General features: G+C 34.5%; 1 protein-coding gene across 1 annotated transcript in view; it reads right to left on the reverse strand.

Moving 5' to 3' along the window:
* LOC105617203 (breast cancer anti-estrogen resistance protein 3) overlaps nt 1-7,726 on the reverse strand; it is a 10,977-nt gene extending 3,251 nt beyond the window's left edge. Inside the window, exons 1-3 of the mRNA XM_012198772.1 lie at nt 7,684-7,726; nt 3,639-3,861; nt 945-1,059 (exon numbers count right to left, since the gene is read on the reverse strand). Of these exons, the coding sequence (XP_012054162.1) occupies nt 945-1,059; nt 3,639-3,861; nt 7,684-7,726 (381 nt within the window). The remainder of the gene's footprint in view (nt 1-944; nt 1,060-3,638; nt 3,862-7,683) is intronic.
* Between the last annotated feature and the right edge of the window lie 6,768 nt (nt 7,727-14,494).

The raw sequence follows: 14,494 nt of genomic DNA on the forward strand, positions 1-14,494 counted from the left end.
TACTTAGGTAAGTTAGGTTAAGTTAGTAAGTTACGTAGGTAAGTNAGGTAAGTAGGAGTGTAGTAGTAGTAGTAGAGTTGTAGAGTAGTNTGTAGTNAGAGAGAGAGAGAGAGAGCGAATGTTCCGCGTAAGACAATTGTAACAATCAATGCTAGAGACCGGAGTCTGTGGTCCAGCGAAGATTGGCTTAATAAGAGCAGCCTTGAGCTCCCCATCACATTGCCGTCGATCATCTGCGACTCGTCATCAACGCGTCAAATAGCTTGGTTATCATACAACCCATCATGGTTTATACTTGAGTATATCGTTCTATTTAATTGCTTCCTATATATCGTATACGACAAAAAAGCTGGCGATGCCGCTTCAACTTAAACCCATAATTACGTGTTTGATCGATTACGCGAATATGTGTGAGAGCCCGATGACATATAAAATATGACATATAAAATATTCCGGATAGTGCAGCATGTATTTTTTATTATATTTTTAATATAATAAAATTTGAACAGAAATATCAATTATTTAGTTATAAAAACGAAAATTGTATGTTCTTTTCAAACTTCAAGAAGAAAAAAACGAAGGAATTAAAATTGTCATTTCTCATTTAATTTTGAAGGTTTCACTTTAAATTACATGTAATTTTAAAATTAATTAAAGATTGATTTAATTCTAGAATGTAACGTTAATATTTTAATTAAGGGGAACATTAACATTTTAGGAATTGACTTCGGATTTCAGAGAATCAGCGAAAGGTAAACACTGTACACAACATGTACGATGTGGAATTAATTAAGTCTAGTCAAATCAGTGCACATATGAATATTCATGATTATTCGAAGACAAATCCCAGTGAATTTGATTAATCCAATGTTACTCAATTTCTCCAAGTAATGAACAAAATCAATCTTCAACGATAAACAACCCATATATGATCGAGTACTCACCATCAGTGGAGACAGGTTATTGCTGTTTTCAGATGTCTTCGTTGAGGGTAATTCTCGTTCACTTGGAGGATAGATGCAATGATCCACCCTCGCGTCGCTGTCTTCCTCCGGCGTCCTGCGATCAGAACGAGACTTTCAGTCGTTCACATCTCTGTGCTTCATGCTCGACCTCCGGCGAGGTTCTCTCTCATAGATTTCGGTTCTCTCGTCCAGAAGAAGAGCTCCGTGCGGCTCTTTGGACGGGCGGATAGAGTTTGACCGCGACTCTCGAGTTCAGAGACTACGCGCGCGCACGCACGCACCCCACTGACCAGCGATTCAAGCAGGATCGTATTTTCACAGGGTATCGCGGGGGTACCATCGGGTGATATTAATAGATCGCAAGGAAAAAGCGAAAGACAGAAGAGAAAGAGAGAGAAGGTTGGTTACGCGTGCCAAGGAAAATATTTTCTTTCCGTCGATTTCTTTGTTGGTCCATACGCGTTGTCGGCGATTAACCAGCGGTTAAATCCGACGCGCGAGCTGGCCTCGCGCGATAAGAGGCCATGCCGTCGCGGATAACAAGCGTGTAGAAAATAATGCCGCTGGTTAGTGTGCGAGTAGCTCGACGTATATATGCCTGTTAACTCCATTAAATCATCATAGGACAACTTGAACGTGCAATTATTTTTTTTTACATAAATTATAATATTTCGTACAGCAATTATTCAGTTTAGATTTTTTGTGCTTTAATTCATATAAGAGTAAATAAAAAAAAAAGAATTAAAGTCTGTCACATTTTACATTCGTCCGATGACAATGATCGCGATTACTATGCACCTTTGAACTCCTAAAATGGTACACTACTGCGATGTTATCGCCCTCGTTCGTTTCTACCCGCTCTACACTCGCCCCTTCTTCTCGTTCGTCAAAACTAATGGTTTTGATAGACGATGGATATCGAAGTAGATGTGTGTCGACGATAGATGCTTCTCACGTTACGTATTTTTTTATACTGAAAAATGTAACGCAAGACAGAGTAAAAGTGCATTGCTTTTATCGCTTCCGACCGGATTATTCCGTCGATACGGGGGTTATTGATCTCCTCGGACAAGGGGCTGCATATATATATATATATGAAGGGAGTCGACGGCCAAGGTGCGCTTGCGTCATCTGGAAACGTTCGATAAGTGGCATCATCGAGATATTTTGAGCCGATATTGTACTTGTTCGTATAAGAACATGACATTTAATTTAAGTATAATGTTTTGTACCATTTTTATTTCAAATTTTGCCTCTCCAATTAAGAATTGGCGTCTAATCTTTTTGATAATATAATTTCATGTTATGTATAAATTATAATTAAATTTTCGTATTATATTTTCGTATGCAATGAAGTAATATATGAGTCAGAGATATAAATATATATATATATATATATATATATATACATATACGAATATGAAATGTAAACAATTAAATTATAAATAAGATCCATAGATTAATTTGATACAAAATAAGTATAATTAAAATAAGAAAAACAAAGAACGATTTTGCGTAATAGATCGTGAAAATTGCAATTTGGAGAAGAGCAGCTGCAAAATCATTTCAATCTAATCTTCCTGCGGGCTACAATGTCAGTATCATATCTCGCATGTAAATATAATATTCACGAGGATTACTGCCACTGCACGATCGTCGTGTATTTCTACCGGGATTTATCTCGAAAGTCACCTGAAAAAAATGTATTCATGCATGTGTATCCCCGTTCTCTGAACAATGTTATTTCAAACTTTTTATACGGGAAAAAGGGATGTATTCCTGTATGAATCGCCGAGATTAATCACGAGAGAACGTTTCGAGAATGATTGATAGGTTTCTTTGATCCGTCAATCATCCCATAACACTTGGAGTGACGCACGCATTTTTCCCTCGGATAGGTCACGATACTCGAGGTCGTTTCTCGATGACAGGTGGTTCGGTTATAGTTTCCCGGTTTTATATTCTTGTTACAGAATTCCCGCATTTGTTGGCCGGTCATATACGGGAACGGGGTACATCATTCTGAAGGTAGAGATCAAGAGAAACCGGTTCGAGAGTCGCCAGACCCATTATATTCCTATACTGGTATCTCGATGTACCCTCAAAAGAGGCTAAGTCATATAAGCTATAACTTTGGATCTTCGACTTTAGTAAAAAGCTGTGTCCCTTGTATAATCCCTTATTCATCTTCATTTATTCGTGTTTCTCGCAGCTTTCGTCTCGCATGTTTTATAACTCTTTAATCCTTTTACACGGAGATCCAAACAGATAAAAAGTAAGCAAAATTTAATAATCTAGAATGTAATTATACATAGAACGACTTTGTTGAAGTATCTAAAAATTTAACTAGATACAGATCTAAAAATACTTTTGTTGGATTATTAAAATAATTATGTAGGACTTTCGAACTGATTACTAGGATATCAAAATTTTTTACAGCATTGCTTAAGTTTTCTATACTATTTTGATGGATCACCGAAATTATTTTCAGATCTGTATCTATCTACTTCAATGAAATCATTTTTGTATAAGTTTTAAAAAAGTAAAAAATTAAAATTTACTGTAATTTTCTGATATTGATCGCGTCATTTCCTTAACATCTTCGTTATTTTAAATGCTTTCATTATATATGGATCATAAGTACGTATAATATTTAAAATATTTTATACGAACCTCGAGTTATCCTCGACGAGATTCTCAGGTGACGGCGGAGTTACAATCAAGCACGGTTCTTTCTGAATGATTACTTCCGGTTGCAGGTGTATCGTGTGTCTCTTCTGCCGAAGATCCTTACACGAGTCTGACGAAGCAAGACCATTCCGTTTGCGCCGTCGGCTGTTGGTACCTAGGTTCTGCAGAGTACCCATAGATGGGAATCGAAAGCTCCATGCTATGCCTGAATGTGCCGCAAAGAAATTTACGTGTGAAAGTGTTATTGTTTCTCTCGAATTCAATCGACAGACGTATACAATGTAGCCGTAGGTGTGAAATAGTGTGACAAAATTTAGAACTGCAATAAATTTACGAATGAATAATGAAGCGAGATTTATCGGATACTAATGGCACCGATAAATACGCTCAATGTTGATTACTGTCCAATGCTTTCCAATTGCAATATCCCGAGATACTTTTGCACATACAGCGACACAAATTGTATGTCCAATTGCCATAATATTGATATAATATTACACATCTATATTTAGTTTAAGAGTTATAATAGTCAGCTGTGTAAGCTCGTAGTGACAATTAAATAGTTATTAACACGATGGCTATAAACAAAAGAAAAAAAAACACGGGAGAGATGGAACATAATTCTCTGTTCAGTTTCCATCACCATCACGAATTTAAAAATATCAAGGCATGATATTGAATAATAAACTCAACTTTACAGTTTCCGCGAAACTGTACACGGTACACATTAATGCACAATGTTTAGTTCCAATTGAGTTATACACAATGTCGTGCTGTCAATACGTTAACAATTGAAAAGCATCCATATTATTAGAAGAAAGCAATTCCAAAGCGACTTAGAACGAGGTGCATATTTGCTTGCATAATATATTTTTGTTTAATTTCTTTTGTATTAATTGGTATATCATTTCACTTATTGTGATCTTCGTCTCAAGACTGATAGCGTTTTGATTTACGATCGCTGTGCATATAATTCAATATATACAAATCGTATCCATTGTAATTTTATAGATAAAACGTTTCGTGGCTGATATTTCTATTAACACACTGCTATAAATCTTTGGCTGACGTGACACGTGAAGATTATTGTGTTCCGGCGTGCACTCACATATACTTGCGCCATTTCCTAACTTTGTGAAATCCATAAATTCCATTCTGTTGTTCACATCGCGTTGTACAATTTCGCACGACGGTGGATGATGGTTGCGATCGCAATTCATTGATCTCGCATTATAAGACGTGCGCATGTAAACGGTTCGCGTCGAAGTCGAATGCACCGCGAGTGTAGCCGGTCTCTCGATCAGCGACTTGCACGCGTTTGAAAAAGCGGAGTAGAGGAATGCAGGTTTATAAAGTCGTTCGCCTCTCTCTTTCTCCCGTTCTCGCTAAACCCAGTCTATATCTCTTTCTCACCTTTGCACTCGCTGCGTCTACCTGCTTGTTCCCGCTTTGTCCGTCTATATATATAGGTATAATATATATATAGTTTTTCTGCCTACTTCTTGTTCGTCCCTCGCGAACATAATACCTGCCGATAGTGATAATGTCCCTGTTTACCGGAGATATCGATGAAATGTTTAGAGAGAGGCGCCATCGATCGCAAAAGTGAGAAACGATCCAAGTATAGCTTCTGTCACCGCTAAGTTATTAATTTTCATACAATTATGAAATTACTATAATAATTATGATTTTAAAATATGATTTTTAATCTAATTTTTATCACACGCTAGTTTTCAACGACAATGCTGCATGGAGACGAGAGAGATAAAAATAATTTAAAAAAAAAAACAGTAATAATATAGGAACAGAATTTATTAGTAGTGAAATGTCTAGTTATATATGTACTTATGAAAGATTGTTTCATAATTTAATAAAAAAATAAAACTTTGAAATTTTATAGACCATACTGTACTTCAATCATGCACGGTAGCATGGTTGTAGAGATAAACCAAGTTAAATATTTTACTGCTTGATGTAGAGCCCGCTTGATAACGTTCACAATCTGTTCATCTCTTTACCTTTCATATTTAGCTTGCTTGGATGGAAATTATTCCACTGAGAAAATCAGATGTTCTTTTTTAGAAAATAATTCTGATAATAAAGTTTATTTTATTTTGGAATAACTCTGATTAGACTTTTCAAAATTTTCAAACTATTCAAAGTTAAGATTTAAACTAATTTTTATAATTTTAATTAATTTATCCATTTCTTAAAATATTAAATGTGTCAATAACCTTTAAGTAGTAGTGAGAAAAATAATTAATCTTTTGAAAATAAATAAATATATATTTGTTCAATTTTCAATATTATAGATTAACACAGATTGATAATTGACGATATTAGTGTAAAAATACTTAATGTTAAAAACTAGAAAATGAAAAATAATATTTTCGTTAAACAATTAACTCTGAGTAAAGAATGTTATTGCAAGAACGTGAGAATACCACGCGTATATTTTTAAATGTCAACATTTACTTTCATCAAACAGTACATTTACCTGAATGTAACCTGTGCCCAAAAGGTCTCTGTTTCCTTTGTCATATAATTACACGCGTGTACTTCGCAAGAGGAATTTCAATCGAGTCGTGTTCGTACGGAGAGAAAGACAATCAAAACGAGCCGTTTGTCGAGACTTTCAGCACTGCGGGAAATGTGCGTTCTCTTTCACGGTTTTCAAAATAATGATAGGGATAGAATGCGATTTATGTAATGGCGTGTAAATTACACATCGCGTTCGAACAGAGCGAAAAGTTCTACTTTCACCACGATCTTACGTCTTACGACATCATGCACACGAATATGATGCGTGATCAATCATATATATTTATTATATGTGGATTCCAGTGCGCAAGTTATTGAAAACAATTATCTAATTCTTTTCTTTTTCTTTAATCTCTGTTTTTTTTTTACTTTTTTATCCGTCTGACTGGAAAACGTTCATAATACGATCAATCAGTCTTCCTGATAGATATCAGATTCTATTCGGATTAGTTTTGAGCTTCGATTCAGAATGATAATTCAATCCACTTCAATTTGGAATATTACACGATTGAGTTCGCGTCGACGATAAATGTCGAGATTTTTATATTCGTTCTTCGTGAAAACAGGTCAATGATTATTTAAGATACAGCTGATTTTGTGTGTGTGTGTGTGTGTGTGTGTGTGTGTGTGATTTATTTGAATCTTAACAGACAAATATTTTGAAAATATGCAATTTTGCGGAAAAAAAAAACATTCTAAATAAAAATTATATGATATAGAGAAAGACTTCTCGTTCTAGACTTTTATTTGGAACGTTTTTTAAAATTGTATAATTTCAAAATAATTTCGTTAAAATTAAAGTGAATCACCCTGTATAATCATTTGCAATTCATTTCCCGTTATTGCGGAAGGGACATAATCACTTAAACAGTAATTATGTAATCACGCTGACTTTTATGCGGTCGCACGTGTCGAATCATCAGCGGTGACCGATATTTCTTTCGAGCTCGTCACTACCTGTGGGATTTACGTAACGTTTACGCTTTATGAACGTGATTTTCCTCGACAATTCGAATTATACGAATGCGGAGTCCGGATAACGAGAGGATTATAAGCGCACACGTGTCTCTGCAACGCGATCCGCGGGCATGCCGATAAGTGCACTATCGCCTTTCTCTTGCCAGTGGACACATGAGCACACATGAAACTCGACAGCATATGAACACGCCACATTAATAATTTTCATCAATGATTTATCAAAAAAATGATTTATTAAAAATAATTCAGTGATACGATCAACACTTGCAAGTGAATATTGTTGAAATTTGAATAGCCGCTTTCTTCGTCTTGTACAAATACGCACCTCGTTATGTACACAAGCAAGAATCTCGGCGCGATATCGTAGGTTCACCGCCCGTTGATATTTTCTATTATTATCGAAAGGGCGGCGAACTCGAATTCGAACTTGAAGAAACGAACGACGAGTACGCAAATGGGAGACCACATGGTACTACGTGGCGAGTGGTATAGGAAAATTCGCACTGACTTTGGCTTCTTCGCGACTTCAGTTTGCTGGCAGTCTTTCCCATTTTCCCGCCAGTCGCATGCCAGCGGCTGTCCGTGCGCACCACAGGAATTCCCGCCGGTAAATTCAATCGAGGGTGCACTGCGGGAAGCGAAACGATTCGGTTGGCGCGGCACTGATACGACACAGTTGCAGCACCCTGCGACGCAGTCTGACCGTAGCATAATGCGATACTGAGCTAACTGAGCACAAACACACACTAGAAAGAAGGGACCAGACCAACCGACCGACAAGCGGTGTTAGCAGGAGAAGGAGAACGACTGCGAGTGGAGAGACGCCAAGTGCGGAGGAGACTGATAGAATGAGAGAGAGAGAGAGAGAAGGAGAGAAAGAGGGAAACAGAAAGACAGGAAGAAAACAGAGAGAGAAAGATAGAAAGATGGAAAGATAGAAAAAGAGAGACAGATAGGCGGAGAGAGATATGATATAACTGGCTTAAGAAAGAGAGAGTTATGTAGCAGACAAGGAGGAAACTAAAGCAAATGACGACTGCCGTTTAACAAACGATACTGTCGCCAGACGTATAGTGCATAATGGCCTTCGACTGATGCTCGAGCCTTTACATTCTTGAACGTTCTGATCACAGTTGAAAAACGCTATAAAGTTCTTCGATGTTTTAAAATATGAATTTGCCATACTGCGTTTAAAATTTGAAGTAATTTTCAAATGAACCGCGTCGAATGATTTTGCAAAGAACAATATTAAATCTATCCACGATATATATTTTATCCCTTTAATTAATTAAGTTCAAACGAACGATGCTTCTTGAAATCTCGCTATTGTCAAATTTGATAAACGGAACACATTTGTTCGTATTTCAGAGTATTTATCGATATTTCATACTTTCCGGAAAATGTTGTTCATTGTTTGAATATTAATGAGATGATTTGTTTAGAATCTTAAGTGTAAAATAGAGATGTACGATAGCTATAAAATGTAAGGAAAGAATCCCTAAGACTTTCTACGAAATGCTTTTATTGTTAGTAAACAACCGTAAAAATGAATCTGAATTCACAAAAAAGTGAGAATAAAGAATTCCAATGATCGTAGAGGAAATAAAGGGAGAGGGGAGGGGGGAGAGAGAGAAACAGAGAAAAATATGTGCGCAAGTGCTCGACACGCGGATGCAAGACAACGTGATTCTTTCCGAGGAGTCAACTGCATGGTTGTGATGTCATCGGAAACCCGGACTCGTTCCAGCTAAATGTGACTCTTCGCATTAATCCGAAGTTTTTTTTTGCGTCATATCAGCAGATTTCGAGGAAATGCAATAGACGAATTATGACCTACGAATCACCTGTTGGACATTTCCATTCCCGGACATGCGTGTCGATCTCTCTCTGAATTCACGTCATTTTGCTTAACGTCACGTTCTTCATTTGTGAAGTTTATAAATAGAGAATGATGATAGAGTCGATTAAACATTAGATCGCAGAATGGAAAGTTCAATGCGTGCGTTATCCCGCGTTAATTGATATCAAAGATTATATTTCACTACATTTATGTATTATAAGTAATGATTGCATTTAATTTAAACAAATTCTCTCAAAATGTTAAAATATTTTTACTCCTAGATTTCGAACTCCGAACATACATAGCGGCAAAAAATTGCTCATCGACAGGCGATAGCGCTTCCAATTATCGCTATAAGAAGATTAATCTTCTCTCTGCGCACAAATATTTTAAGAAACATTCCTAAGAAAACTTTAGATTTTTATTAGCGTGAAATGTGTTTGCATCGCTGTACACAGAGAAAAGATTGATTAATACGCTGGAAATAACGCAGTAAGACACCACTTACCGTTTAGGCCTTGTTTATTGGTGCTGTTTGTTAGAATACATCGATTTTACATTCAATATTTTCTATACAACAATTTCTGCCATATTACACATTTTCTCTATACACATACATACACAGAATAGTTATTTTGTATTGACACATGTCGACTAGATCTTATAACGTCGTTTTACTTAGGCTGCAAAGCACTGATTTAATGCGAGAAACAATTTCAATTCGCGACGTATTTCGCTGAATGAGAAATACGTTCGCTGTACAAATTGCATATTCGTTACAAACCAATTGACATTTCGTCTCCTCCGTCTATTTTTTCCGAGACTGTTTCTGGAGATCTGTTCGAAAAATATGTACTAATTGACGGATCTATTCTAACGTACGACGTCGATTGTTGACATATTTTCCTGCAGGCTAACTATATTCCGATTTGTCGTAACCGAATCTAATTGTCAGTACGAATTTATAGAGTTCATGGTCCGATACGCAAAGAATTGCGCTTTTCTCCAACTAGGCTCATATCGATTTATGAGCGATGTCTATTGCATGCAGTGGTTGAATATCGGCGATTACATAAATATTTGTCTTAGGTAGATTTGCTGTCTGATACTTCGAAATATTTGCAGACAGATGAAGTACTGAGAATTATATAAAGATATTAGCGACTCTTAACTGATTATGCGTCTTAGCATTGCCAAAATATTTTATATTAGAAATTATAAGAGAAAAAAACCGATATAGGTAACTCACTTGCAAAAGTTTTCTTGTTGAATAAAAATAAACTCCAAAGTAATTAGACTAAATCATAAATGAAATCCGAACAATTTATTTACATTTTTTCATATTTCGTCATTCTAAGTACTTTAAATAATTAACGATGCTCTTTCATTCAACATGCCTTTAGAATATATGTATAAAATAGAAATGATGACTGTTAAAATTAAAAGAATAATTGAGTGATTCGTCCATGCAACTAATATATTTTACTCGACAATGAGCGAGTAACTTTGTAATAATAAGGCTAATCGGAAGCACCGATTGTAACGCTAAACAGTCACGTCGCTGTCCTTCATAGTGATCTAATCAATTCATTAATATTCCTCTTGTATATCTCAGAGATCGTACATATATTCTTCACTTATTATTTTCTAATTTGCCTCTGTATCTTACATACACACACAGACACACAAGAGATACATATACTATATTATAAACGAACAGACGAACGATGTGCAATATATGTATACGAATGTCCAGTGACACTCGCATTCCAACTTTCCAAATGAAGAAATGGCTCATTAGAAAATTATTCACGTTTGTATTAGAAAATTATTTATGCAAACATTGATGCGTAAATTTGATTTTTGTTCCTAAGACGAGCATATTCTCGTAGAAATACACATAACGAATTATATCGACAGAAGAAATTAATTTAACAACTAGAGGGATAATTTATATTAGAAGAGAATCAAAATTCATAGCTGTAAAATATGTGATTATTTGGAATTAAGAGGAAAGATAGAAAAAAGAAAAGAGTCTTTCTATGTTGAAATTGAGTACCGAATAGTTGTAAAGATTCGATCATGTAGGATGAGTAACACCTCAACGGTAAACAACAGGATAATAGTATTCATTTTCTGAGATAAGTAAGAAAGAAAATTTAAGAAAATAGAAGAAGAAAAAATCAAAGAAAAATCACGGATTAAAATGTAATTTAAGTAGAAAGGATACTATATTTCATTAGGAAACATATAAAAAAGAATATAATAAAAATAAAACATTTAAATTTACCAAAAACATATAATAAAAATAAAAATTGAAATTTAACAAAAAACATTAAAAATAGAAATTATATACATATATATATATATATATATATATATATATATATATATATTATACATATATGATATAAAACATTAATCTTTAAATTTATTTAAATACTTTTACAGGATTTTTTAGATTAAATATTTTTTGATTTAATTCATAACTGACTTATTTTATCTAAAATTGATTGTAAAGAATAAATAATCACAATCTGTACAATATTCCTGAATAACAGAATTAAGGATTTGTAGCAGAATTAAGGATTTGTTTTATTACTTTTTAAGTCGCGAAACTTAAAAGATAAGAGGATCTCTTTAAAAGACTTTGTATGGTTTTAAAGTTAGATACGAAGTACGAGTACAAGTATTTTGGGGACATTCTGTATAAAAGGAAGTACGGCAATATCGTGTAGTCTGCGTATAATTGTCTCCTTTTCGCGCTGTGAGATATAAAAGAAATGATTCTCGTAAAAACAAGTATAGGCAGGTACTGTGTGTTATGTTTCGCTGGAATTCTTTTCGATCACTACTTTGCCCTTCAAGGGTCCATGATTAACGTCGTCGAGCTCGCGAATTCGACGATCTCATCTAAAATACTTTCATGTGTTTCATGAGTTTTCGATTTTTTCGAACGTATCTTCACGGAAAATCACTACACTTAACATATGTTAGTTATTATTTAACTACTTTTCTCCCCGATAGAAAACTGTAAGGATCTTTGCACTTCCCAACACTCGTTCCTTTTAAAACAACTTTACAAAGGATTGGAGTTCTTTCGGCGCGAGTATATTATTCATTAGTTCCTTTTGACACGCGTAAATAATATGGAAAACACTTTGTTTTATCTGATAATGATCTACATTCGACGATAAGTCTGGATAAGTCGGCGCATTCGCGTAGTATAATTTAGAATCTTGATATGTATACGACTCAGTATACCAAAAACGTCTTACAATGAAATTACAAAGTTCAAAGTGTACAGGCTCGAAAGATTCAACGCTGAACAAATAATTTCGTGCGTTGAAAAACGGTATTGGAAATTGTTATAAAAATTGTATATTCGGTTTTCCTTCAATGTAGAACATGTCTAACGCAACATGAAACTGCAATTCATACAGCTATCAATGTAATTACTGTTAATATAATTACTGTCATACAACTGTCGATGTAATTATTGTTATGTTTGACACAACGAGGATAATGGAAAATACACATATTTTGAATGCGTAAGCCGGTTTAAAAGAATTTCCACGTAAGATGATTTTTATCATTCGAATTTTTACGGGAGAATATATGAAGCCCGCGTCTCATCCAATGGAATAACTGATTCTCTGCGCTTATATGCGAGGATTTTATTAGATTTTTCATGCTCTGGATTCTCTTTCTTTATAATATGTTAAGCACATGCCACTAAATAAGAGTAATAAAGTTTAACCCTCCGGAATAGATGATGAATCTATTGAATTTATTCAATTATAAATCTCTGTCAAACAATTCAATTTTCTTATGTTACAAATGGATATATATTTGGATTATTCTTATTAAAATATTTTCAAAAAATATAAGAATGTATAATAATAATTGACAATAAGAGTGCAGTAAACGATATGTAAATTATATGTTGTGTATTATAATTTTGAATTTAAAATAATACATAATTAGACGAGATTAGAATGGACGTTTCGGTTCTGCTTCAAGTCATCCTCAGCGATGTTATATAATACGTGTAGTATACGATAATCTCATGTTTTCAGGACAAACATTGAAGAGAGTTTCAAGGCTGGGTGGTTATGAAAATCCCAAAGATGTGAGGGCGAAAACGAAACTTTGAAAATGAATCGAACAGCCAAACATGTGTACAACAGTGATGTTATCAATAAATTAATGTATAAAGATTCAAAATAAAGTCAAAAATTTAAACGGTTAAATTTGTAGCATTGTAAACGATATATTTAGTATTCAGTTTTTTATATGAATTATTTTAGCTTCTTAATTAGTGCCTTTTAATTAACGTTGCTTTTACATTAAATGAGTCTCATAAATTTAGCGTCAATACCTGTGTTACAGATTTTGTCAGCTCCGGAAGGTTAAATATTTACTTTTTTATTTCTTAAAACTCGAGAGGAAAATTTCGATATGTTGTAGAAATTAATTGAGAAAATTTTGTAATTAATCAATTATGTTTATGTGTATTATTTTAAAAAATGATAATTGAATATCGAATTAAGGCGCTTTATTTGTTTCTTCATGTGTGTGCGTGTCTTTTTAACTCTGTCACTCTGTCGTAAAACTCCAATTGGAACGAGTGCAATGCAATTGACAATTATAAAGCGCACATCGATGACTCTCTACGTTTAATCTTGAAGCACCATTCTTAACAAATCTTTAAGTCATGATAAAGATAAACGACTCGCGTCGCAATGTTACCATAAAGTGGCCTTGCACGTTGCGCTAGTTGATACGCTCTTTGCAACGTAGTATGACACATATTACATCGAATGCTGAAAAAATAAGTCTGCAAAAAAGATGAGGATACATTTGAATGTTAGGCCATATTTAAACAATTTAAATATATGGCAATAGAAAATTTTCAGTGTTCTTTAGATTCTTAAAAGAGATTTTCAAAAGCGTAAAAAGATGTTGAAAACGTTTTATTGGAAGATGATATTCAAATTGTTCAAAATTGTGTACTGTTCAAATGTATCTCCTTCTATTTTATTTTATGTCCGATGAACAGCTCTTATGCAAAGAAGAAGCAAGAATTTTTCTTTTTGTTTCCTTTTCGTATAAGAACAGCGCAATTATACATTGGTTATCTTTGATGTGCTCTTGTGTACACAGACTTAGTAGTCTAATCTCAAAATAATTTATCTCGCATCTTTGTATGCCGTAAAGCGTACGATATTTCCCTTATATTTCATCGCGCGCATGAGTAGCTTCTCTTTCTTTCTCTTATGTTGAAATACACGCAGATGTCTCACCCATGACATTGCGACATATCTTGTACAGAATATAAATGCATGAAGCTCCCCCGTCGTTCTTTAGGCGCTGATTCCCGTTTTGTGCGTGTAATCAGGTAGACGTCTTTCTACATGTAGTCAGGTAGACATCTTTCCCGTCGAGGGAAGAAGCGAAACCGGAAGAATGCGGCGAT

The sequence above is a fragment of the Atta cephalotes genome (assembly GCF_000143395.1).
Source record: "Atta cephalotes unplaced genomic scaffold scaffold00001, whole genome shotgun sequence".
In the NCBI taxonomy this organism is placed as follows: Eukaryota; Metazoa; Arthropoda; class Insecta; order Hymenoptera; family Formicidae; genus Atta; species Atta cephalotes.